At 39.4% G+C, this 26,493-nt stretch overlaps 1 protein-coding gene across 4 annotated transcripts in view; it reads left to right on the top strand.

Annotated features, from left to right (window-relative positions):
- The window catches only part of UBE3D (ubiquitin protein ligase E3D), an 85,599-nt gene extending 61,695 nt beyond the window's left edge, over window positions 1-23,904 (top strand). For 2 of the 4 annotated variants that reach the window (XM_086745591.1, XM_086745589.1), the window contains one exon: window positions 22,231-23,904. In XM_086745591.1, coding sequence (XP_086601717.1) covers window positions 22,231-22,251 — 21 coding nt within the window. In that variant the 3' untranslated portion in view covers window positions 22,252-23,904. Of the gene's footprint in view, window positions 1-9,372; window positions 9,459-22,230 lie in introns of all 4 variants that reach the window. The other 2 variants (XR_015258261.1, XM_086745590.1) reach the window with 2 other exon arrangements.
- The last annotated feature ends 2,589 nt before the right edge of the window (window positions 23,905-26,493 follow it).

Below are 26,493 nucleotides of genomic sequence, written 5' to 3'. Positions count from 1 at the left end.
GTAACAAAGTAGAATCAACTTTGCTTCTTATTTTAAAATTTTAAAAAAGCCTGGTCAACAAACAGAAACTTTCATATTTCGGGTTGCATTCTCTGCTTCCACAGAAAGAAAATGCGTTTTCAGCTGTATTTTAATAGAGCAGTAGGTAGTGACTAGTTAAATTAATCAAAGTGTCTCTTCTGCGTGGTTATCCTGGGGATATATTCCATTAAGTGACTGCTTTTTCTATTTTGAGGTGATATTTAGAATGTGACTGTCTGTAGAACTTACAGCTTTCTAGTCTATAAGCTTTTACTCTTCTCTTCTACTCTTAGTTTCTACGTGTTTTTTCCCCTCTTGTGTAGCATTCTTTCTAAAGTCTGGACTTAATCCCGGTACCAGTGAACAAGGTTAAGAATTTTTTCCAGTTTGAAATGTTTTACCTAGAATTCTTTGAGAAAGAAATTCAACAGCAAATAAAATTAAATCTATGTGACATGCCACGTAGCTAATAAATCCTCAGGGATTTATTAGCTGAAGTTCAACTATATAAGTAAATATGAATTTCAGATAGTTTTCTGTGCTCAAGTGCTGATGCTATTGGAGAACTGGAATTTGAGACCTACTCCACTGTTTCAGCAGTGTACTGCTGCTGGGAACTCTTCTAGGAGGAACCAGGATACTGGTGAGGCCAAAATTTGACAAGCTTTGACATGAAATTGTATTTTGATGTATGTGAATAAGACATGGTGAGCTATATGGCTTAATGCTAACATCAATTTTGAAAGAACTACTGAATTTTGTTCTACTTTTTTTAAGCCACTCCTGCCTGAGGACTTTGGGAGGACACCATTCTCCCATTTCCCTGGACTTTTTGGGTCGTCTTCTGAGGACTCTATGATTCAACAAGGTTGTATCCACAGCACCAGATTTAGATGAAGCAGAGCTCCAATTCTACCTGGAAATTACTGTGCTCCTGTGATTTAGTTAAAATGAGCTGTCAGAAGGGAGACACTGTTTACATGTTTTTAAGTGTAGCTCAGAAGCTGAAGAAAACCCTGGTGGCACTTACTAGCTAATCATTTTATGTCAGCCTTTCCTGTCAAGGCACAGCATGCATTCCTAATACAAAACAAGAAGTCAAGTGTGGCTCTTTTACAACAGTGCTGATACTGGTTAAACTACTGATACTTATTAAAGTGCAAATGCTAACACCTGAAAATGGTGCTGTTGGATTATACTCCTTTCCCAACCTACATTCAGATAATTTACAAAACAGCCGAGTGCCTGATTAAATCTTCCAAAATACTTCTCAAAACAATCCATAATATTTTTTTTTACAACAAGGTCATCATCTTGAAAAAGATGCAAGTCACAGGAAAAAGAATTTCATGAAAAGACATTATGTTAGTCTCACATGCTGCTCTGTTTATGCAAAAGTGACTTGCCAGTCCATTTTGGCCGTTCCAAGAAAAATTGCCTATACTTTATGTTACCTAGAGTTCTCATTCAAATGAACAAATACTGTGTGGTTTTGAAAGTCAGGCGATTTATTTATTTAGGGTGTCCACCTGAAGATTTGGGAGCCTGTTTCTCATCTTATAAGCTTAAAAATGCTAGAGATGGTCCCTTAGGAGATACAGCTTTGCTTTAATTTGCGTCGTATTATAGAAATGCACCTGAAGCATTTGTGATGATAGCTCAACATTGTAGGCAAGGACCTGAACATACTGGAGTTAATGTCAAAACTCTCTTTGGCTTCAGTGGTGCAGAACTGGACTGCGAATGAATAAACCAGTCAGATGGATATATTGTAGAGAAATAATTATTGCAGTCTCTCCGAAAGTTCCTCATTAACGCTATTGCACGTGAACTTTGCAAGCAAATGCTTGGAGCTAGGCTCTGATAGCTATTCTTTAGACAAGTGAATCAATAACAGTGGCTGCTGGTTCATGCAGAGGGTTTTCTGTTATTTTTTGTCATTTCTTTGAAGATTTCAAACAGTATAAATGATTTAAAGGCTTCACTCCACTAGATGGGGAAAAAGATTCTTATAGTGTAGTATTTGCTTATACTCTGCGGTAACTGATATGATGTAATATTTTTATGCTTGGGTAAGTATAGATTTTGAATAAAAGAATTTAATTAACATTGAATAAATGTTCCTCATAAGGGGAAAATTCTTTAGTTCTATTTCATTAATACTTCATGCTTCTAGCAGTTAACTAATTTGATTTTACTCCTGATGTTCAAGGTCTGTGCTTTTCTTTCCTTCTGTCTTTCAGCCACTCTGTCTTCTAAATAGGCTTTGTTTGTGTTTTATTGTGTAATACACAGTGGACATGTATCTATGACTGTGCATAAAATATATGTAATGTGAAAAATGAGGTGTTTGGCATGATCTCTGAGATTTAAAGACTAGAAAGCCTATTTTTAAAAGTCAGCTAAAGGAAAATTAATTATTTTAAATAATTAAGCCTACGTAGGATCTGTCACTTTCTAAAAGTAATCCTTGCACATGCAAACAACCATACTCATTTAATTTGGCTTACTAAGGAATATAAGGGTTTTGGAGATCAGAATTCCTTTTGGGATTAGTCTTTTTTGAGTTTATTTGTCTATGCAGTACAATAGGATTTTGTATAAAATGCTTAAATTCAGGATACAAAATGAGTGAAGTGTGGCAAATGTGCAAAGTGAATTAAAAAAATGTTCAAATTGTCTGTCAAGCAGTAAGGATTTTAGTGTGAGAAATCAAGGAGAATTATTGTTTTTAAAGTCTGAAGCAAACATTTTTCAGATTTTTTTTTTTTTTTCTAACTAACTCGGTACAATTGAAGGAAAGGATTTAATGCTGAAACGTTAAGTGCCTGGTTTCAGTCTTTGCTATTTCTCGATGTTTATCTTATAAAACTGATCAAATTTTGAGCAACTTCAGGTTATTTCATTCAGACCTTACGGTCATGCTATGATATTCAACTTTGGATCTAGGGTGTCATCTGTCTACATTTGTACTAACTTACGCCATTTTTTGTTCATTGAATTTTGTGAAGTCCTGATTTTTTATTTTTTTTTTTTATAACGCAGGTAGTTATATTTTAACAGCATATTTTTTAGTGGCTTTGCTCTAAGGAAGGAGTTTTAAACAGTATTTTGGAAGTCTTGGAGCAGACCAATGTGCTATAATAATTATACTTCAATAATCCAGAATGATACCTCAAGGGAGCTATGACTCTAGTGTGTTACTTGTTCATATATACTTGTCCTTGATGGTAAAATTGGATTTTAAAAAATAAGAGAACAGAAAGAAAGAAGCTGGAAATTGATTCTCCTTGAAGGTCATTAATGTTTTCTAAAAAGAAGATAAGAAATGAACATGAAAATCTCATTGTTAAAGAAATCGTGCTAGCTTTGTTTTGGATAATAAGATTTTTATCAGTACAAGAAAAGGTCTAATAATAATAAAACCTAATTGTTATTTTCATCTGGAACTGGAAAGTATTCAGTGGCTGAAAAACAGATGAAGAAAAGGGGCAGGGGGAAGAAGAAGCTTGAAGAGAATAATAATGGATTGTATGGAACTAAGAGCTGAAGGAAAAATTCATACTATATTGTAATATAAAGAAAAGATGGTGTGAAGGGGGTGGGTAGGGGAAGAGGAGTCAAGCAAAACTGCAAGGTAGTGTATAATTCAGAAGTATTTTCTGTCCAGTATTTGACTAAAGTATCTTTAGATGAAAAGAAGATGAAAGAAGTTGAAGGAAGAAGATGAAAGAAGTTGATAAGGAAGCGTAGGGAGCAAACTGAAGGGGGAAAGTAATATTTGCTCCGCATCTAAACCCCCCCCAAAAAAGCAGAGTGGGAAAAATAAAGTTTGGAGGGTTTCCAAAACATTGGAACGGTTTATCTTGAAGGATGCCTTAACGACTAATCTTTGTAAATTAACTTGTTCACTTAAAAAATGCATGCAGTAGAAATATATTTACAGAGTCATTGAGGTTGGAAGTGTTCTCTTGATACCATCTAGTCCAAACCCCTCCTGAAGCACAGTCAGCTAGAGCAGGTTGCCTGGGACCATGTCCAGTTCGGTTTTAAGTATTTCCAAGAATGGAGACTCCAGGGCAACCTGTGCTAGTGTTCTATCATCCTCACAGTAAAAAAGTATTTTCTTCTGTTCAGAAGGAATTTCATGCTCTTTAATTTGTGCTTATTTCATCTTGTCTTATTAGCAGGCACTACTGGGAAGAGTCTGACTCTCTCATCTTCATTCCCTCCCGTCAGATATTTATACATATTGATGTGATCTCCCTGGACCTTCTGTTCTCCAGGCTGAACAGTCCCACTTGTCAGCCTCTCATCGTATAAAGATGCTCCAGTCCTTCAGCTGTCTTCACAGCCCCTCGTTAGCCCTTCGTTAGCCCTTGCCTTGCGTCAGTAAGTCCGTATCTTTCTTGTACTGGGGATCCCAGACCTGGACCCAGTACTCCAGATGTGACCTTACCAGTTCTGAGTTGAGGTGAGATCAACTCGCTGTCAACACTTTTCCTGTTGCGAATGTACGTCCACTTTAAGTGTTCTGTAGCCTGGTCCTCGTTCAGCAAGAAGTCATCTTCTTCCAGACTTTCCCACTGGCCTCAGGGGCCTGGAATTCCTGCAGGCTAGTCATATGAGTAAAGACTGAGGCAAAGAGGCTATTGAGTACCTCAGCCTTTCTGTGTCCTTTGTCAGCAGGGCCCCTGGTGATGTTGACTGATGCTGTGCTGTGCTTGGTGATGTTGACTGATGCTGGCCCCTTTGTCAGGAGGGCCCTGATGATGTTGACTGATGCTGTGCTGACTTACTGCTTGTGTCTCTCTGAGAACCTGGAAGGAACCACCTCCTGGCTCGCTTGGTTCTCATTCTCTACCAAAATAGTTTGCTGTTCATGGTGATGGCTATTGTTAATCATTTAATTAGGGTCAGCAGGGACCCAAAGAAGCCATCTCCATTCCCACAATGTAGGGTTGACTGTACCTGTTAGATGTTGCTCTAGATCTCTTCAGTGAGGGCTAGGTTGGGAGTGCAAATATTTGTCATGAACACAGCAAGACTTTTTACTGCTGCTGTAATAGAGAGAGTAACAAAATGCATGGACTTTGAGTTACCTGTAACCTGAGGCAGTAGTCTCTAAATAATCTCATTATCCCAGCTCACTGACATAAGCAGTCCCTAAATATCCCATACGTGTGTGCATATATGTGTATTTGCAGTTAATGTCTTTTACTGGCACCAGTGTTTTAACATCTATTTTATTTCTAAATGAGCCTCATTTCAGCCAGTTAGCCAGAGTGCTGCCAAAGCCCACGTGTGAGCTGTGCTTTGCAGTGATAAATGAGTACAACTTGTTTCAAAATCCATTTGTTTTTTTGCTTGGATCCTTTTTCAGAATATGATGGGTGGCCTATTTTTGTGGGGATGAAAAATTATTTTCCTGTTCCTTTGTGACATTATGGGTTTTGTAAACTGTCGCACAGTCTTTTGGAGTAGATGGCATTATTAGGGTGGATATTAATTATTTTCAGGCTGCTTATACATCACCTCTTCGTGGTCTATATTTGTCTCTTGAATGTTCCTCATCTCTTGCTAATTATAGATGGTCTTGAGGGAACCAGCTTCCTAAGTTAAATAGACTAGTGTAACACACAGAGTGGTTTTGAAGTGTGTTCAGGTGAGAGTTGGTTCACGTCACCTACTTGCATGTTCACAACCCCCAGATTTTTTCACAGATCTGGAGTGGGCATGCGCTAATTCTGCTACCTACCCTCCTATTTGGGAGCAAGCTTCCCAAATCCCGTTCCCCTGAAAGCATGTGAATTCCTTTCGCTTCTGTTTCCAGGCTTGTTGAGCAAGCTGGTTATTCTGTTTATGTTTTAAGAGATGCCAATTTTTATTATCTTTTTGCTGCCTATTAATATTTTTGCTCTGTTCTATTCCTTATTTTTTTTTAAAAGCAGATTTAAGCTCTTCAGCAGATTTTGTGATTACTGTTACATCAGTCATCTGAAACTGAGAAGGGAAAGAGCTTGTGCGGGTTTTTTTCCCTGGTTGTTTATTTTGATTATCTAAAAAAGTCTCTATCTTTTTTTTCCTTCCTTTCTCTTCTCTTCCCCCCCACCTGCCAGCCTCTGAAAATTGGAAACATGAGAGGCCTTGTCTGAGCATCGGATTAAGAGCCAGGAAATCCTGACTCTTTCCATGACTCACTGTGTGTGTCCTTGGGCAATCTGTTACTATTGCAGACAAAAGCTGTGCGTAGCACTTGGCTGAAAAATTAAAAGCACCGTGCATGATCCAAGGAGATAATTTTCAAATTTAAATCTAAGCATGGCAAAAGTGGACAGGAAGGAGAGGCTACAGAAGATGAATACTGGAGGAGCAATTTGTTTGTGAGCTGCATAAATTGTCTGTGAAGGGAGATGGCTATTACTCACAGTAATTTCTTTCTTGTTGAGGCCTTTGATTCCATCACAGTGCAGGTATCTGCTGTGCTGGATGATGGACACACAGCCCTCCGTTTGAGAGCTGTTACATTCTTATTTAAAATGAAGTCAATAAATAAGAGTGATGGAAGAAGACAGGGTGCACAGTTGCATAGGTGAACCTGGGCTCAACTTCAGAAATCCAGCCTTTTGAGGTTTTTCTTGGGACATGGGTTTGGTGATTTTGTTTACATGTATGTAAAAGCCTGAGGTTTTTCTGTTTGTTTGCTTTTCTTTTCTTTTTTTTTTTTTTTTTGCATTTCACATCTTGAATGATGTGAACTCTTCCTCACAGTTTAGAAGTAATAACAGAGATCTTTGGAGAAGGGAAAGGTCTGGCTTTTCTAGGCAGTGTGACTTGGAGGTCAGGGAAGACAAATGGGATCGTTTACCTATATTTTCCATGGTAAATCAGACATGAAAATAACTCCCACAAGTAACAGAGTTTGATAAAAGGGAGAAACCTGCTTTCTGTATTGCTTATGTGACTTGTTTGGATAAGGCTGAATGACATGAAAAGCATGTCTACGGGACATGCTGCTTTCAGAGTGTATTTCCAGACGTTTTAATACCATGTCCATTCAGTATTCATTCATATGGCATTGCCTATGGCTTTCTTTTGACTATTTTATTGGCCTGTACGTTAGCTCCCATTGCTGTGATATTGAGGGTGGTAGTTTTATATTCAGCAGCAACCTATTTGATCTGGTTTAAGGTAAACTTTCTATCTCCCCTGGCCTTTTGTTCATGTCACCTTGTCTCTTCCTTCTGCTCCTTCTGCATTATCTGGTGACTATGCAGCTGTGCTAACACAGCAGAGGGAAAAGTTTGCAAGAGAATTTGCTTATTGTTGAAACTGCCACCAAAGAAATGCATACGTCTCTGGGGAAATACATTAGTGAAGGCTACTAGGGTCTTTGTGTAATCTCTGATATTTAATTTGGTGAGAAAAAAAAAAAAGGCTTTGCTTAGAATGAGGGTTTGGTTTTGAATTAAGCGACTATGGGATTTTTTTTTTTTCTGTTTTTGATAATGATGGTTTATTGAGAGGAAGGATGTCAGGGTTCTGAGACTCAGAATCTTATGGTAATGCTAGGATATGTAAAAGGTCATTGTCTCAAAAAGAGACAATGTCCCAAAGTGCCACATCTACACATTTTTTTTTAACACCTCCAGGGATGGTGACTCCACCAGTTCCCTGGGCAGCCTGTTCCAATGCTTGACCACTCTTTCAGTAAAGAATTTTTTCCTAATATCCAATCTAAACCTCCTCTGATGCAACTTGAGGCCATTTGATGCTTGTGCTAGCTTTTGTGATCAGTTTTTACGCCACAGACTTGCAGTAATTGGTGTGGTTTTTAGCTAGGACTATGTGGAACTCTTGTGTATCATTAAATTTGATCTCCTGCTATTGCAGATAACATGTCACGTTTCATCAATTAGTCAAGCTCCATCTTAAAATCTCTTCAGTTTCTTGTACAACCCTTCCTATTGAAAGACCAATTTGTTTTCTTTCAGTGGCTTTAGAAATTATCGTTAACTGATGTGTTAATCAAAATTTTCCAATTCTGTCCTGATAGAGAGTAGATATTTAGAGTTGCCTGATGCCTATCAGGGGCAGGAATCCATAAACCATTTATGAGTCTAGATTTGACTCCCATAGGCACTTCATCACATGAATAATTGCCTCCTGTGGACAATTGAGTTAAATGGAGCTGCTCAGAGCTGTTCAAGTGTGTGTGCAGAATCAATGATACAGGGCCAAGTTCAGCTTCTGAAAAACCATGTTCTTGTTGATAAAGTCATTAGAATCAAAAGGACATGTGAGTTTGTCTCAGGTCAAAATTGTTTTCTTCAGTATTGTTTTCAAAGAGATAATCCTCTGTCATCAGTCATTTAAAAACCTTCCTTACTGTCTTGCTAATGTAGTAGACTAATTCTCTCATGGGTGACTACTGACAAAAAATACTTAGAAAGGATGTACCTTAAACGTACTGAAGTCAAAGATAATTGTATTAAACCTTCTTAAAATGCAGAAATCATTGAATACCAGCAAAATAAATATCTAGCATGCAGAAATTACATTACTGCATCCTTCAGTCAGTTGTTTAACAGGACACAGGAAAGCTTTTTCATCGTGAAAGACATAAGGGACTTCAGGTTCCCACAACTGAGGACCCATGCTCCGCACAGAGTCTTGCCTGTATCTCCATAGTTAAATTTTATTTATTTTGTCCTACTCTTATGTATACATTATGTCCTGCTATTACAAGAAACCATCACAGAGTATGACAATAAACAAAGTAATAATAAACACCATGCATCTTTGCAACACCTTCAACCCATAAACCTTTGCTTATAAAAATCATTGCTGTGTTTGCTTCTACAATAGTACATCTTGATGCAAACAGGTTTAATTTGCAGGATTGGGGTTTGAGCACAATCTACTTTCAAAAAAACACTTGAAAGCTTTTATATTCAATTATGTTATTGTTGAGGGAAAGATATTTTAAAAGTGGTGAATATTCTATTTTCTTAGGAAGCTTCAAGGTCAGTAACTCTTCTTTTTACTAAGAAAACGTCTGCTTTCATGAGTTTGAGCCTTGAAATGGATGGTTTCAGCTTTTCTTCTGACTGTAGCTGGCAAAAGAGTGTGCTCAGTCCTGAGAAATAAAAATCAGTTTGACCTAGTAATGGCTGTAGGGATCTTAGAGGCTTGAAATCCACACTGTAAAAATACCTGTTATAATTTAGGAGCTCAAATCTCGCTGATAGTGCCCTTAAACTCCTACATCCTTTTGAGGCTTTGAAAATGTTTTATTACCAGCATTAAGCAGTGAAACTGTTATTTATTGAGTGGTTGGCCTTTTAACAGGGGTCATGAGATTGTAGAAGGAACAGGATGGCCTGGGATCAAAGGACAGTCCTACTCAGACTGTGTGCTCCTGGGAACAAATCACAGTAGGCGAAGACATTTTCCTAAATATCCCTTAGTTGTGATTTTGGTTTTGGTGTCTCTATTTCACACAATACAAACGAATGCCACATTTAAATTATTTTTCCCTTCATCTTCTTGGTTAGAGCTTTTATTACAGCCATATCATCTTCCAAACACCTGTTCCCACTTTAACGCAATCCTAATCTCTTGCCAAAAGCTGAACTCTGGGGTAGGAATGCAGTAGTCCCAATAACATATTGAAAATAAAATAGTAGTTGATACTTAAATACCCATTTACATACACAAACAAATTAATCCTCATACCTCATGCAGGGAGGTGTTTATTCTCATTCTAGTTTTAACTGGCAGGAAGCAAAGAGAGAATTTAAGCAGCTGATTTTTCAAACTTGCTTATTTTCCACGAAGTTTTCAAAAGATAACCCAATGAGGACACCTGTTCCAACTATCTAGTTTCAAAGTGTTACTTAACAGTGCCACATTCTCCTTTAATCTCCTCTACCTCGTTCTTTTGAGTTATGGTAGTTTGATTGTTTGGACCATATTAACTGCATGTAAATGTAAGCACATAACCAAATACCTCTCATTAAAAGTTATAATTTATTTCTGTTTATCTCTAATGCGTCCATTCTATGTCATACTGCCTCTGCCCCTTCCCCACATCTTCTTAGTATTTCAGATGGTACTTCAGGTTGTGTTAGGGTTTGGGATATTCAGGAATGGATGTGTCTTACGCTGTGACAGCATTGCATACGTGGCAAGATATCCCGGCAGTTTCAACATGACATCGTGGTGTGCTCCGCTTGTGTAGCATTTGCTAAGGGAGACTCTTCCAAACCTAGTTTGTGTCTGTGTACTGGTTTCTGTGGCATCGCTAACTCTAAAACATTGCAGGAAATGAAGATAATAGACCATTTCTTAGCTTTCAGGTTTTGGCAGGTTTTCTTTTTGGATATAAATGAAACACAGTTTGGAGATGAAAGCAAAAATAAACTGGAACTTCTCCCGCCAGGCCATCAGCAGGTAGACTATTAACTAGAAGTGGTTGGCTTGTTTCTTTGACGTCTCTTTGTTTTTAAAGCACTTTACCACAATAGTTTTTTAATACAGCTTTTCCTGACAGCCAGTTTGAAGACAGAGCAGGTGACCTCTGGTGCTGCCCTGCAGTTTCTCATGTCAGTTTTACCTGTCTCTTGGGTCTTCTATAGCATCTTGGTATAAGAGGTGATAAGGTTGTCTTACAAGTGGCCTCGAACAGTCTCTTAACAGGTAGCTAAATTTGGACAAAGAGAGAAAGATTGATTTTCATTAAATTAAAATTCAAAAATACATTGACCTACACCATTAATATCTAATGGCTCTGGTGTCTTGCCAGTCCAGAATCCTGCAGATAATTGTATTGGTATTACACTGAGAGTTGTAGAGAGCATGAGGGAAACCCAAATAATGTTTTTAGTTGGTGCTTGTATGATAGCCTGGATAATGCACCACACCAATTACGTGTCTGTTTTATTTAGTGTGAGTACTTGTCTACACTTCAGTTTTTAGCAAGAGATACTGCTTTCTCCTCCTTCTCCTTATGTTTCCAGTTCAGTTCCTTGTTCTCTTCAGCTTTCCACTGTGTTGCTTTTAAAATGGAAATAATCTTATCCTACTATTTTTTTTCTCCTATTAAAGGCAGGGAGGAGCAGGGGAGAAAAAAGACAAGAAAAACAAGCAAGAAACAGGCATCTCCAGCCAGGCCTTGAAGAGGATTCTGGCTTTCAGATTTTACCTGCTGCTGCAGCTGGGAAACAAATAATTATTTTTTTGTAGTAATCTTGCTTTTCTAGAGAAACGGTATGAGCAAGACTGTGTGGGAACTTTGTCTCCTACAGTAGTATATGAGCCATAGCACAGGCTGGAGATAAATCCTGACGGAAGGAGCATTGTGTGGGTTTAGATAGAGGGATTGATTGGTGTGAGGAGAAAAATATTATCAGTAATGGTTAAAAATAGGAGAAAGAAGGTTTGAGTTAATGTAGTGAATGGTTCAATATTAGGGAATAATAGAGAAAATTGTAGTTTGTGGTGAAGGGATCATTTGAGGTGGAAAATAAGCTGGTAATAGAAGACTATTATTCATTTTTCTGGTTTGGAGGACGCAGCAATTGAAAGTCACCTTCCTGTTTTAGAATTTGCTGCAATACTTCATGACTAAAGGGACAGGAGGAGGAGAGAAAGGAAGGAGGCATTTGCCAGCTTAGAATCCAACTGAGCGTGTTATTTTGTAGTGAAGACCTAAAATCAGTGCTTCTCCTTCACATTTGTTAGTGCTTCCCTGTCTTTAAATCATAATGGGATTGGAATATAGTAACGGGATATTTTGCAGAGATAGGATGCTTCAACACCCAACGGGTGTTGGGCCCAGCCCTGTTCAACGTCTTTGTCAGCAGCATGGACAGTGGGATAGAGTGCACCCTCAGCAAGTTCGCCGATGACACCAAGCTGTGTGGTTCCGTCGACACGCTGGAAGGGAGGGATGCCATCCAGAGGGACCTTGACAGGCTGGAGAGGTGGGCCCGTGCCAACCTCATGAAGTTCAACCAGACCAAGTGCAAGGTCCTGCACCTGGGTCATGGCAATCCCGGGCACAGATACAGGCTGGGCAGAGAATGGATTGAGACCAGCCCTGAGGAGAAGGACTTGGGAGTGCTGGTGGACAAGAAGCTCAACATGAGCCAGCAATGTGCGCTTGCAGCCCAGAAGGCCAACCGCATCCTGGGCTGCATCAAGAGGACTGTGGCCAGCAGGTCGAGGGAGGTGATTCTGCCCCTCTACTCTGCCCTGGTGAGACCCCACCTGGAGTACTGTGTCCAGTTCTGGAGCCCCCAACGTAAGAAGGACATGGACCAGTTGGAGAAGGTCCAGAGGAGGGCCACAAAGATGAGCAGAGGGCTGGAGCACCTTTCCTGTGAGGACAGGCTGAGAGAGTTGGGGCTGTTCAGCCTGCAGAAGAGGAGGCTCCAGGGAGACCTGATAGCGGCCTTCCAGTACCTCAAGGGGGCCTACAAGAAAGATGGGGAGAGGCTGTTCAGTAGGGCCTGTTGTGATAGAACGAGGGGTAGAGGTTTTAAAATAGAGGGAGGTAGATTTAGATTGGATATTAAGAAAAAAATTTTTTACACTGAGGGTTGTAGAACACTGAAACAGGTTGCCCAGAGAGGTGGTGGAAGCCCCATCCCTGGAAATGTTCAAGGCCAGGTTGGATGAGGCTCTGCGCCACCTGACCTAGTCAGGGATGTCCCTGCTCCTTGCAGGGGGGTTGGACTAGATGACCTTTGAAGGTCCCTTCCAACTCTAATCATTCTATGATTCTATAAATTATGTTGCAGAGAATACCACCAAAGAGCATCTAATTAAGAGCAACAGCCATGCAAATGACCAGAACATCACACATCTGGATAAGCCAGCACCTCATCAAAGAAATAAGTGCATAGTGTGCTGAGTGATCTCCGATCTCACACCTGACACGCACCATACCTTATCAGCTTACTTTTGAGAGACAGGATTTGATGGCACTGTTGAAGAGAGATTATGTCGCCACTTAGTTGGACTAAAGTATAATTAGGTACAATTATACCTTCCTTCTGGAATAAGGTGCAATTTACTTTCTTTGTGGTCAACAAAATAAATCCATAGATCTCTCTATCTAGACATTTCTTTTAAAAGATATCGAACTGTGCATAGTGCCTTATTCAGGCACTACACTTTTTCATTCTTTTCCTCATTTCTGAAATACCATAAGCGGTGCAGTTGCTGGATGCTACAGCAGAAGCAGTGTGTCACTCCTTTCTCTTTCAGGAGAAGATACCATTGTGCTTGGGTGTTGTTGGTGCTGGTCAGTTGAAACAGATTCCCAAGACTGCAAAGGAATCTACTGGTATGAGAGCTGCAAAACAGAACGGCGCCTTATACTGACATGACTTTCAGGAAATCAGCCTGGAGCAAATCCTGCTGTGACAGCAAGCTGTGTGTGTGCAAGTGTGAAATGGCGAGCTGCGCGTTGGAGTGCAGGTCTTTGAAAGGGTGGCAAATGCAACCTTCTCTAATTCAGCCTTTTGCAACACCTTTCGACGAAGCTAAAAAGTTTTTAGGAGCTGCATCATATGTTCCAGTTTGGTGTGCCAAGGATTAATTTCTTCACGTATCTCTAGTTTTAGGATGTAGTTAATATGCTGTAAATTGACACAGCAGCTTGCAGTGCCTTGTTTGCTTTAGGTTAACACGTGTGTCCCAACTGCCCACACATGTATGTGTTTACACGAATGTCTTTTCTATAGCAGTTCAAAACCACTTGGTGCAGAAAAATATGTGCTACTCAGATTGCCTGATGAGTGTGAAGTTTGGTGTGGTAATTACTAGAGTAAAAACCAAACATGGTGTTGACTAAGAAAATCCTAAATTCTCTAGGTTTTGTAGCCCAGTTTGCTTTGAATCAGTAATTGCAATGCAACATTAGTACTAAGTTCCATCCCTCGCTGTGGTTTGCATTCAAGACAGTGTTTAAGACTAACAAAGGTAAATGGACCTGCTGTTTCGGTGCCTATCTGGGTGGGTACCACAAGAAGTAATGTCTGCAGTGGAAATAAAAATAGTATAGGCTAATGAGGAAGGCTTGGCAAAAGGCAAAATAAAGCCATGAAGTTTTGGGGCTTCTCATAGCTAGATGTAAAGAAGCAAAAAAATAGTAACATTCTCAAGTTAACCTGAAAAAACCCAACCCAAAAAAAAAACCTTTCCTTTTTTTCACACAAAGAACTACTTGGTCTAAACTAAAAAAAAAAAAAAAATTATTGTCTTCATATAAAATAAAAAAATGTAGAGATTTATTTTCTACTGATTTTGCAGCTGCTTATAGTTTTCCCTCTAAAGCTAGGCAAGCTTCAGCATGCAACTGTTACGTTAGCAAAGAGAGAACTTGCAGTGCACCTGTAAAGCCTGGGACTTCGGAGGAATCTCTTGCTTTTTCTCATTTATCTCTGTCACATTTCAAATCCAGCTTCATTCTTGTAAGAAATTAATACTTTTAAGAAGGAGTAGTTGAAACAATGCATCGTGATTTATAGATGGGTTTGTTTTTGTAAATCCTGAAAGGGAGAAATCACATTTAAAAAAAATAAATCCTTGCTTTGGTTACCATTAATTCCACCAGCAATTGAATGAAAGGAATCTAATTCTCTTTCCAATTGGTTATTTTGATTACATTTTGTGTCTTCCCCAACTTGGACAGAAGAAGAAAATGATTTATCAGAGTGATGTTCTCCTAGTAAATTTCTTCGTGCAATGAAGACTTGAAAGCCCACAGCTCTACACCAACTTTCACATTGTACAGGAGAGGACTTGCCTTTCCCCAGCTCTCTCCTAGAAGTGCTGGGAATTTTGGCTGTTTAGATGATAGATCTACTGAAGCCAAGTTCTCCCCAGTTTTCGTTACTACCTGTGTTCCTCTGCTTCTGTGGTAGTGTAGCACTGCCCAAAAGTACATTACCTGTAAGACCTTAGAGCTGCTGAAACAACTTCTGGAAACAACTTCTCTTTGAGATAGGAAATTCCTTGCTGTTACATATGTTAAAGAATGACCTTGAACTCCTGTGGGGTGAGTGAGGTTAGGAGTCCTTCACTAACTGTCCTCTTCTCCACATCCAAATCTGAACCCTGTAGGGGTTAGTAGGTCAAATTGCAAAGTTGCCATTCCATGTGCCCTTATTCTTCAACCCAATTTGCAGGATTTTAGCTTGTCAGGATAACATAGTTCCACAACTTGCGCTTCTGTTGACTTAATTATTCCCGTCACCACATAGTCCTGTGCAGCAGAGTGCTGCCATGGTTGGCTGTGAGAGTATTCTGCATAAATTTTAGTTTCTGTATCCATTGGAATTCAAGCATGACAGCGATAGTCAAGAAGGCTTTTACACTGACCCTAGATTTTTGTTTCCTATTTGATTAAATATTTGAAACTCGTTTTGTCCAACAGTATCTGTTCAGTTAATCTGTAGTATTGTAGTATTGTTTTAGTGACCTTCAAAGGACTCAGATTCCTCTAGTGACATTTTTATTTGAAATTGTTTGTTTTCCATAGTAAAGTATTTGAGACTTACCAGCCTAGTGGTGTGAAGTTCTGCTGCTATGAGCACAGGCTGGTGGTTCCTCAGTTTGCTTGGTCCAAAAATGCCAAGGAAGGGCAATTATATAAAACACGTTTTCATGTTTTGATGCATGCTCAAAACCAGACTTCTCACTGCGTGGCACTTAAAACATGTTGGAAAACTTTTCCTATCTGAGAGAACCTGAAACAATTATTTATGACATGTTGTGGTGTCCTGGTTTCAGCAGGGATGGAGTTAATTTTTCTCTCAGTAGCTGGTGTGTTTTGGATCTGTGAGCAAGAAACTGTGTGGTAGTTCAGGCTAAACCATCACATGTGGTTACTGGCTAGCATTGATTGGCTGTGGAGGGGATATTGGAGCAGCCAAGTCTGCTTACATGACCTGTGTGACATAGGGGAAACAGGCACGCAGTGACATAATATTCAGCTATAATCCCAAGAGCCTGGAGTATAGAAAAATGATAATTAAACATCAGTGTAACAGAAGGTAACTTTGCAGCTGGAGTCCAGCCAGGGTGTTTGCAACCTACCAGGAAGCCAATTTAAGGCAAGTAAATCCTACACTGTCAAGGCAGGGACATCTCTGGCTCCTCTCAGTCTTCTAGTAGTGAATATGCTGCCTTCCTCTCCAATTTCCTCTAAAAAATGCTTTTGCACTTCAAAGGAGCAGCCTCAGAGATGTAGGGGCAATACGCAACAGCTTGGTAGCATTCAGTCTGGAAAAGACAGCTGCTTTTTTATGGGTCTGTGGATTCAGTGGGGGCGAGTGTAAATATAGCAGGTAATGTTCTCTCGCGTCCCTGCTTGTCTAATGCCATCTGCTTTGTGTCCGTTCATTCACGCTGGTGCCAAAACGTATTTCTGGAACAGGTTATTTGTGCATCAACGGACTTAGTCCTTGACTGTTAGGTGAGAGCAGATATATAAACTGTGTGGTATGGGTAGGCAGGCGAACTCTTTAAGTTTTAATGTTGGCATTTATAATCAGCCATTGCCAGTAGTTGCTAATCCACAGAGTAATAGTAACAGCTATAAGACATTACTGCTTCTGACAGTGGTGCGGGAATGGGAAGAGCAGCGTTCCGCCTCAGAGAAGGCAGTAGTCCTTTAGCTCCTCTGCCCCTCATCAGCAGCTGTGGGAACACCAGCCATTGAGCAGAACTCATCGGGAATCAGATATTTATAGAGCTGGGACCTAGATGTAGTGAAGATGCTTTAATCCTCCTACTCCTTGATCCGTCTTTATATTTTACAGGAGTGATAAATGTATTGGGCAGCATTATGGCCTTCTTTATGTGTTTATGCACATTGTTGCTGTAGTTGTACCAGTGCATTATTAAATACAGGGTAGGATTTACATGTCCCTCATTTACACTCACACAAACATGTTTCTGTCACTTGGATTCTTTTTTCAAGGTAGAAGTGTATTCTATGTACAGGGCATCTTGACTGCACTATAATTGCAACCACCCAAGCAGTTGTACTAGATGTAATTGGTAAGACTTAAACCATAACACTTAGCATTAGCCATAGTTTTTCTGGCAATACAACTCTGTATGTGAATTAGACTTTGGTCTGAGGCTTTGAGTATATGTTACCTTCCAAATCCAGCTGTACATGTGGAAAAAACCGACTGCTCTCAGCTTTTCACTCGTTTCCACCAGAGCTTAGTCTTTCCTCTATGATGTCCCAGCACAGCTGTTTGTGCAAACCCTCCCTTTCTTGTTTCTAGGATAAATCAATCCGATTAGCGCAGATCACAGTTTAGCATACCATCTGATTTCACCAGACACTAGGCAGAAAGCTTGAAATGGCGTTTTCTGGGGAGAGGGGAACAGTAACTTGCGGCAGAGGGTTACTATTGAGCCGGTGAAGTTAATGTCTTCCACCAGTGCAGCTGGATGTAGGAGCAGAGAACTGCCCACAGCAGTCCATGACTTTTGGGGAAGATTATTCTCTTCCTGCGCACATGGATGGCATGGCATGGCATTGCTTGATTACCTGTCAGCCTTGAGTGGCAATGAATGCAGCATTTGACATTGATTGTAGGCTGTAGCCTCATCAGTGCATAATCAACGTGTCCTCTGCCGTCATTCAATCACGCCTGACTTCACACTAGCGCATGTGCAGGATTAATGCATGGGTATCTGCTTATGTACAGATTGTCTGCTCGCAGTAGATATGATTGAAGATAGCCATAGAAGTTGTGTTCTTCTAAAACACAGTGTGGCGTTATGAAATGTATGTGGTAGTGTTTAAAAACGGGTCTAATGTGCAAAGAAGGCAACAGTAAAATGTCTTCAGTGCGTTTAAGCTTGAGCATGGTGGTGGAGTTTTGTTCTTTGTTGTGCAATGGAAAAGCAAAACCAGAGCAGTCGTATTTCAGGAAGCATTCGTAGGTGTAATGGATTCATTTTCTTCTGCTGAAGCCGAAGTGTCTGTAACAACTTTCAGCCCGCTATTTTCCTTTGTAATTATGTAGGAGTAAACAGAAGTACAATTCCCTTTCTAATACTGAAGATAAATTCTGTAGTGTATCTTCTGTCTACTTTTTGTTTAGCTCTTGGTAGAGACATAGATACTAGAAATTCTGTGTCCTCAGCTTTGAGAGACATACACAGAGATCTTTATTTATGCACGATTCACTAAAGAGAATACAAACATAAGAACAGTTTAAAAGTTTGTGTTAGAGCATGGGAACGCACCTTTTGGCATACGGGTTGTTTTCCTGTTTTGTTGAAATAGGGATCTGGCTTCTTTTCTGGTTCTTGCAGCTGATTGAAAGATTGAGCTGCTTTTTCTTTGCGTAGCTGAGAAAATAATTTTCTCTTAGGGCTTCATTTCCTCTCTCTGTTGTTAGCTCCACAAGACAGATTGTATGCATTGGATTTGCAGATTGCATTTCTTTAAAATATATTCTTTAGCTGCCTGTAGTCACGCTTCTGCTTCTCGTACAGCAGTCATTCACTCTGCCTGGTCCCCCAGTGTTACCGCGTCAGTAGAAGAGATTTCTTTGCAACAGCTTCTGCCATCTGGAACCGCCTTCTTTTATCTCCCTAGTTCATTAGGTCTCCATAGCTTTTAAAGTATTTTCTGAAATTACAGTTTCGTTCTTTCACCCGTTACTCAGTGTTTGACTCTGTGACTGGATGTTCAGTTCAGTAGGAAATGCCCTTACCCTGCTGTTTTCTGCGAGATTTTTATCGTACGAAGTCAGGAAAATGCTCAGAGGCACAGATTGATGAAGCACTCTATAAAATAAAATGTTATTAGAAAGTTTCAGAAAGACTGAAACCTATAACCCCATAACTACCTTCTCTGTACTGACAAAAAAAAATATTGCCAACCTCTTTTTTTTTGTAGCCTATAGTAAAAGAGTTTCCACGAGCACAGTGCTGCTGTTTCACTCGCCTGTGTGTGTGTCCGTACAAAATTGTCACAGTGTCACAGAATGGCTGAGGCTGGAGGGCACCTCTGGGGACTGCCCCATCCGACCCCACCACTCAAGCAGAGTCAGCCAGAGCCGGGTGCCTCGGGCTCTCTCCAGTCGGGTTTGGAATAGGCAAAAAACAGATGGAGATTGCACAGCTTATCTGGGCAACCTGTTGCTTGACCACATAAGTACACTCTCTCAGGATGCTTTTCTCAGTCCTCAGTACCATACCCGTAGTCTGGAGCATGCTTAACAGTTTGACATTTTGCCTTTTCCCATTTTCCTGGGAAAGCTAAAAGAGGAAAGCTTCTAGAGTTGAACATTATAACCTGGATTTCTTACCTTGCCCTGGCTCTAAAAGCTTTTAACAAAGTTGTCACTTTATTGTTTACAGAAAAAGTTATTTTGTAAGATATATCATTTGTATGTTGGTGGTGCTCTGCTGCTCCCTCTGTCTTGATGTCTCTTAAAATGCTGGAAAACGTGGAGTTTATGTTTGTTCATTATCCAGCAGTCTTAGTAGCTTCTGGCACTATGGAAACTAATGGGGTGGAGTGCTCAGATGCACTTGATACTCTAAGATAGAATAAGATTGTAATTTTCAGAAATAATTAAGAGAAAATGTAAAAACGTTGTCTCCAGTCATAGAAGTAAGGATGCTAGAGTACAGAAATCATTTCTTGACAATGGATTAATATTAGCTATCCTGAGTACTTTAAGAAAGGGACAATGTGCTGAGGTAAGGTCAATAAAAAAATCTTTGAATAAACTGATTAGAGAACTGACTTTTTTTTTTTCTGAATTTAGTGATAAACCTTAGTTTGTAGATCAGATAGCTGTTTGACACATTATTTTTCTTTCAAAGTGCTCTAGTTGCAAATAATCCTCTCAAAGGAGTGAAAAATTGTATTTCATGCATTAAAAAATAGAGCAAGTAGTCAAATTAAACAAATATACCCACTCTAATGATACCTCAGAACTGTGTATCAAAGCAACCTGTAATGACCAGTAGAAAACTATGCTTAAAATTTTGAATCTTGTGTACTGAGATGGTTATTGCTTTTTTTGATTTTTCTTTTGCTTCCTTGCCATGCAAGGACAAAATTCTCACCTTGTTAAAGTCAATGTCAGTTTTGTCGTTGACTGAATTGGTGCCAGGATTTCATCCCTGGCCTGTGTTCCTTATGACTCTTCCGCATAGGTAAGATTTTACATCTGCTATTAATTATGTGTCTGTCTCTATTAATCTGAACGAAGAAATGATGAGGAAGGTGACAGGCATATTGATTTTGCTTTCATTGAGGGTGGGAGTGGATAAATTTCCCTACATGATGAGTAGTCTCTAGCTTTTACAACACTCCTTGGTTGAGCTGATGGAAGTGTTTTTGAGGTAGCAACTTACTATTGGAAAATGCTGATTGAGCTCAATTAAATGCTCGGTGGGAATATGTCAGTGTGTTGAGATTTTCATGGGAAAGCAGGTAGACTTCCACCCTGGCCAGGCGGCTATTTGCTGGCCAGCTGTGCCAGATGTTTCTGAAAATGTATGTTTTACATGAAAATTCTTGTTTCTGAATTTTAGTTCTGGTTTGAAAGAAGAAAAGAATGATTAAAAAATGTGGAAACTTTGGGCGGATCTCATTTGCTTTATCTGTACAAGCCCTTCCATGTAGTAACATTGCAGCTTTCTACTAGGTTACTGCTGTTAGTGTTGGAGTAGCAAGAGAGATGTTCAGGAAGTGAGAACACTTGATTTTTTCCATTCTTAACCAAGAATTGCTATTGTCATGTCCCATTCATGCCTTGTAGTCATGTTATTTTAGACGTGTGTGAATGATTTTCTGAGAAGCTTCTTCGATATGTTAAAAGTTGCTTAATATTTTGCGTCCTCTATAGCAGACATATAACTCTCTCTTAAACATTCTTTGGCCATTGGATCCAAAATAAATGTTTTTACTCTTGTTTTTCCCTGTGTTCTGAACACTCAGTGATATTTTATGCTTTAATTCAATTATTCTGGTTGATCATGCTTCATGCATTCATTGGTCAGAGTGTCAAGTAGAGTGGTGATTGAGGGTCATCTCTGAAAATCCAAAGTGGGAACTGATGGTAATTCAAATTTTCACTTGAGTGACTGCTGAAAGGTCTTGGAGAGAAAAAAGGGGAAGTGTTTGTCTCAAATGTTTTTCTCTTGTGTAGTTTTCATGGGGTAGCAGAAACAGGTTATATTTTCAGAAGACTGTTGTGCAATCTGGTAGGCTTTTTTTTTTTTCTTCCCCCCTTTTTTTTTTTTCTTCTGTGATGGCATATGTCCATCTTCTTTCTGTCCCTGGTGATCAGCAGAGTTTCCAATTGAATATCTGAAGCAATCTCCCTGACAGACAAGAATCTGGACGTGTGATTGTTTCTCCAGTCAGCTAACTTAACTTTCTGAGTTAGTATCCTGCAGATTCTGAAGAAGGCTGGACAAAAACAAAACCATGCAGGGGAAACTGCTGCCTGCGTGTGACTAAGAACAGATGAGTTGGGACACCAAAAATACTATAGCTCTCCTGTACTGATATATTACCTTTCCTCTAAATAGCTGTTAGACGTGACAGACCACTTACTGCACTAAAAAGAAGAGGTACATCGTTTGCTTTCTTCTCATCATGTACAAGTATTTGTCTTCTGCCCTAGGGTAGGGTTTTGGTTCCTGGTCATTTTAAAATGTAAGGCATTTTTTCTTTATAACTTTGGACTTTTCATCAGGACTTTGGAGCCAGGACTTCACTTACAGCAACAGCACTGTTCAAACAAGCTAATATTTGGGCAAAACAGGAAATGTATCAAAGATTTAATCCTAACATAGTTTGAAAATACTATCAAATAGCCTTTTAAGTTAGACAAGATTAACACCTTGCGCTTTGTTATTCTGGGAAAAAAAAAAGTTTTGATATGTAGTTCAGCAACAAGTGCAGTGCTTGAGTAAAAAGGTAAGCTTGGGAATTTTTAGGAGAAATATATTAAGTAGAAAAGTGATGCAAAAGTAACACTGCTCTCAAATACAGCCTCTGCTCTCTCATTACGTTAGTGTGTTATTTTTTTAAGTGAAAAGATGATTATAATATGTAATTTCAGTTAATACAATGAAACATCTTTGTTTTACCTGCAGTGTTGAGACTAATCACAGTATTGTTTTTACTTCCTTTTACAGGTTGCCTTTTTGAAGATGTGAAGAATGCAGATGCCTATGTTGAAAAGTATTCTCAAATTCATTTTCAGTAGAAGTATACAGATAACTTCCAATGGTGTGACTTTTAGGAAAAAAACCACTGGCAATACAAAATAAAATGGGGGTGTGGTGTGTTATTTTTAGTATCTGGAGTTGTTTCAAATCCAAAGACACACAGAGTTAACTTTTTCATCCAGTAGATTCTTAGATGTCATTCTAAAAGTGACTTAAACTGTGTCACTCCTGTCACATCCAGCTGGAATGACTGTTAGGATATCTTCATTGCCAAAAATAAATTATCTGTGTATCTTAGTAGTACCTTTATCAGACAATGTTTGATAGTGACCTGTATGTCCTTAGGAAAATTCACAGCTGATAGCAAAGAGAGGCTTAAAAAAATTTAATGTAATGGATACTAAGGTAAATTCTTTACTTTCTTTGTTCTGGTAAAGTTGGAGGTCCAACTTTAAAATATAAAATCTGGGTTTTGTCAAACTTGTATGTTTGTCGTGTATATTGTTTCCACATTAAGGTTTACCTTTCTTCTTGAGAGAGAAGGAAGATAATTTCTGTATTCCTACACCTCATGTAGAATTTTTTAAAATTGATAATGTTTTGGAGAATCAAGGTTTTATGTTTACTTGGAATAATTACTCCTTCCACTTCAAAACAGAGCATGTGTGTGAAGGCTGGCCTTGCAGAAACTGCTGGAGGTGAAAAATACTTGTAGCAAGTCAAAACAGCTACTCTAAATTGTTGTTCTCTGTTGTGGATGTTCAGCAGCCTTCCACGGGAGTAACAGCACATTTCCATGGAACACAGAATCTGTTACCATTTTTGATTTCAGAGTGAATTGCTCACTTAGTTGACAGCAATTTTTGCCTTTCCTTGTCCAGGGGAACAGGATGGTGTAAGTGCATAGGCTAAGCAGCAGCAAAGGTGCCTCCTGGCATTTTTGCCTCAGTCCCTGCTCATTGGGATGGACCGCTCTTGAGAGAGAAGGAGGTGATCCTTTAATATCAATCATCTCTCTTGGGTCCCTCATCCCTCCAGGGTCTAATCCCGTATCTGCCTCGCTTACCTTCAGTTCTCCTTAAATAACCGCTCTTGGCAAATCAGTCTGCTACTGGAATTGCTCATGTGACCTAATGTGATAGTTCTTGTGTTCTCAAAATGTATAAAAAAAAAGGTATCTAAACAGGAAAAAAGAAAAAAAAAAAGAGCGCCTGTTTAGATAGGCTGGCTTTTTCTGTCTTTAAACTCTTAAAATCAAATGATGCTACCTTGTTGGAAAATAGCTGTATTTTGGGAGATTGGATTCTGGGAAGAATATTCTTGTTAGAGGGCTTCTTTGAAAATTCCTGAACATCAAGGAAAGTTAACATGCCCTTTACTCATGAAATTATCATAATGTAGGAAGTGACCCTGCAAAGTGTTGGACACCTTCTCTGGGTTTTACACACCCAAAGACAAGTAGCTGAGGCCTCCCAGCACCCAGTCTGGATATCATCTCATTTTTCTGTTATTATTTGAGTATTCATTATTGAAAGAAGAACAGAAATATTCTGAGTTTTGTATTCAGGGACTAAATTATCTAGCTCCAAGATATTTTGTCTATGTAGCAATGTTTAGTCATTTTTATGAATAAAATATATTTTCTAAATCAGTTTACTGTTTGTTCTGCTTAATTTCTGTGGCAGTTTCAGCTTCCCAGAATATGACTGAGCAATTTGCAGATGGAAGACATTCATCACACAGAAATACTCCAACTTTAACATATTTTCCAACTTACTTAAGTGACTACTGTTATGGCTTTGCATGTGTGGAGCAATCTTAGGTCAGAGAATATTTATGCTTTTGAGATTCAATCTCTGTCATGTCCTGCCTCATTTGGTGCTGTGGCCCTAAAGAGTTAATTTGCCTCTGGTGACATACATAGTTCCAGAATGATGAGTGCAGACATTTCACTGGGAGTATTTTTTTTTTTTTGGGGGGGGGGGGAACCAAACCCCTTCCAGATATGAAAGACACATAAACCCCATTTTGCCTGGTCTGTCGCTTACCTGTAGGAGCTAATGACTCCAGTCATGCTGCTTCGATGTCAGCTGGCTCAGAAAGCAAATTGTGAGAGAGTGCCAAGCCCAGCATGTACACTTAAAATATTAAACGTTTTAGGAGCTTGCCCTCTGCCTCTGTATGCTTAAAGCTCTTCCTTTCGTTTTCCTTTCCTTGCCTAAATCTTTTCTGCCCTATACGTGAGTGAACTGCGTCTGGCTAGGGTGGAGTTAACATTCTCCATAGCAGCCTGTATGGTGCTGTGGTTTGGAGTTGTGGCTCCGGCAGTGCTGGTAGCACACCGATGTTGTGACTATAGCTGAGCCTTCTCTTGTATTTCCCACTCTGCCCCTAGAAAATAGTGGGAGGTGTGGGGGGATGGAGGCAAGAGTGAGCAGCTGGGTGGGTACTCAGCTGCTGGTCAGGGTTGATCCACCACAATTGGAAGCAGAAGTTGTGAAGTCCCCAAAACAAAAAAAAAAAATTAAATCTTTCTGTTACAGCTGCTCTCCCAGTCCTGGGGACTTCTTCCTTCCACAGGTTCCCAATAGCCACAAGTGCCTGTCTGTGTCTATGCCAGGGGCAGGGCAATTTGGCACACTTAGGGTCATGTTTCCCTTTCCTTGGTTCTAGCTCTGAAACCTCCATTGACATTTGGCCGTTGACATTATCTAGCAAATATCAGAACACGTGTGATAATATATAAATGCCTTGAACAAGTTTCCATTTGGAAATAGATTTCTTTAGCCATGTTCAGGAAAAAAAAAATGGTTTTGATACTTTTCCAGGTACCAGGCAATAAATTATTCAGAACTCCTGTTTCTTAAACAACTTTCTTGGCTTTTAATTTTCGCCTCCTATTTCCGATGTGATCTTTCCTACTGAACCAGTAGTGGATTTGAGGTGTGACAGCTTCATTTGATGCTTTCTTTCATTCTAGCTGCTTTACAAAAGCAAAATGTGGCCATTTTTTCAGGATTATCTTAGCAATGAACCATGGGCTCTCATAAACAATGGACTTGGGTTGAGAAAACCTGTGGAGTTCGTTTCAAGGCTCCTTCCTTGACCTTTGCCTGTCACTGCTCCGTTTCTGTGGCTGTTGAGTAGCAGGACACTGTTCACTTGTTGACATCAGCATTTTGAAAAGATGTGTAAGTACAAAGTACAATTAGTTCTGTGCTATTTTCTTAGCATCCAGAGCTAGTGGTAGATTTTAGTTTAGTTTCAATACCATGCCTGGATACATCCATAACAGAAAGATTCTTTGGTTATGAAGTGTGCATAGAGTATCTCCATGCAGAGGGAAAAGCGTGCACCAAGGTAGGAGTTGGCCTAGAAGTTGTGTTCTTAGAAAATATTTGATGCTTCTTATCGCCTGACTTCTCTCCCCAGCGCTTTTTGTCTGTTACAGTCTGCATTTTTTACTGCAGAAAATGTCTTTAATTTTTGCTTTCTGTAGTGCGGAGCGCAGTGTTAGTCTTAAAGTAATAATAATAAATTAGCAATGATGTTAAGAAGTCTGCAACTCACATTAACTCAGATAGATGTGCATCCTTTCCTAATGTGCAGTTACCAAATAGTGTGGCAACAAGAAGATATTAAAAATGTCAGCTTTAATTCTAATATGCTATTGGGTTATGAAGATGGCTATTAGTACGGTGCAGAAAACATGCCTGTCTGTGAAACCCATATGGTTGTCTCCATTAGCAACAACAGACAACAATATTGTTTCCATCATTAATGGGTCACAGGGTGATTATATTAGGTAGAAGTTGTTACTTCTGGTATAGTTAAATAGACATTCCGAACTGAGTCCCAATGGGGCTATTTTAATTCCAGAATTAGGGTGGCTTTCCAGCTTAGTTTAAATCCCCACAGGAGTAGGTTAGGATAAACTGAATAATAATAACAAGTGGCTTGATCAGGGAGCTAGCCTGGTATTATCCTGTGAGCTGAAGGGCAAGGTCTAGCTTACCTCCTCTTTACTTTTCTGTGTAGAGAAACTTATATATAAAGGAGCAACTTTAATTAAAATTTACAATAGATGTTTCTGCACTCAAACATTCTGAGTTTAAATGCAAATGCTTTTCAGTAATGTTCTTTTTATTTTGCTGCCTTTATTTTCATTCTTCTAGAACATCACTTTGTGGTTTCAATTTTAGACTTTGTGTCCTTTCATTTCTTTCCCAG

The sequence above is a fragment of the Chlamydotis macqueenii genome, chromosome 3 (assembly GCF_036417535.1).
Source record: "Chlamydotis macqueenii isolate bChlMac1 chromosome 3, bChlMac1.mat, whole genome shotgun sequence".
Taxonomy (NCBI): Eukaryota; Metazoa; Chordata; class Aves; order Otidiformes; family Otididae; genus Chlamydotis; species Chlamydotis macqueenii.
The sequence above is the reverse complement of the archived record's forward strand: the minus strand, read 5'-3'. Positions and strand labels throughout refer to the sequence as shown.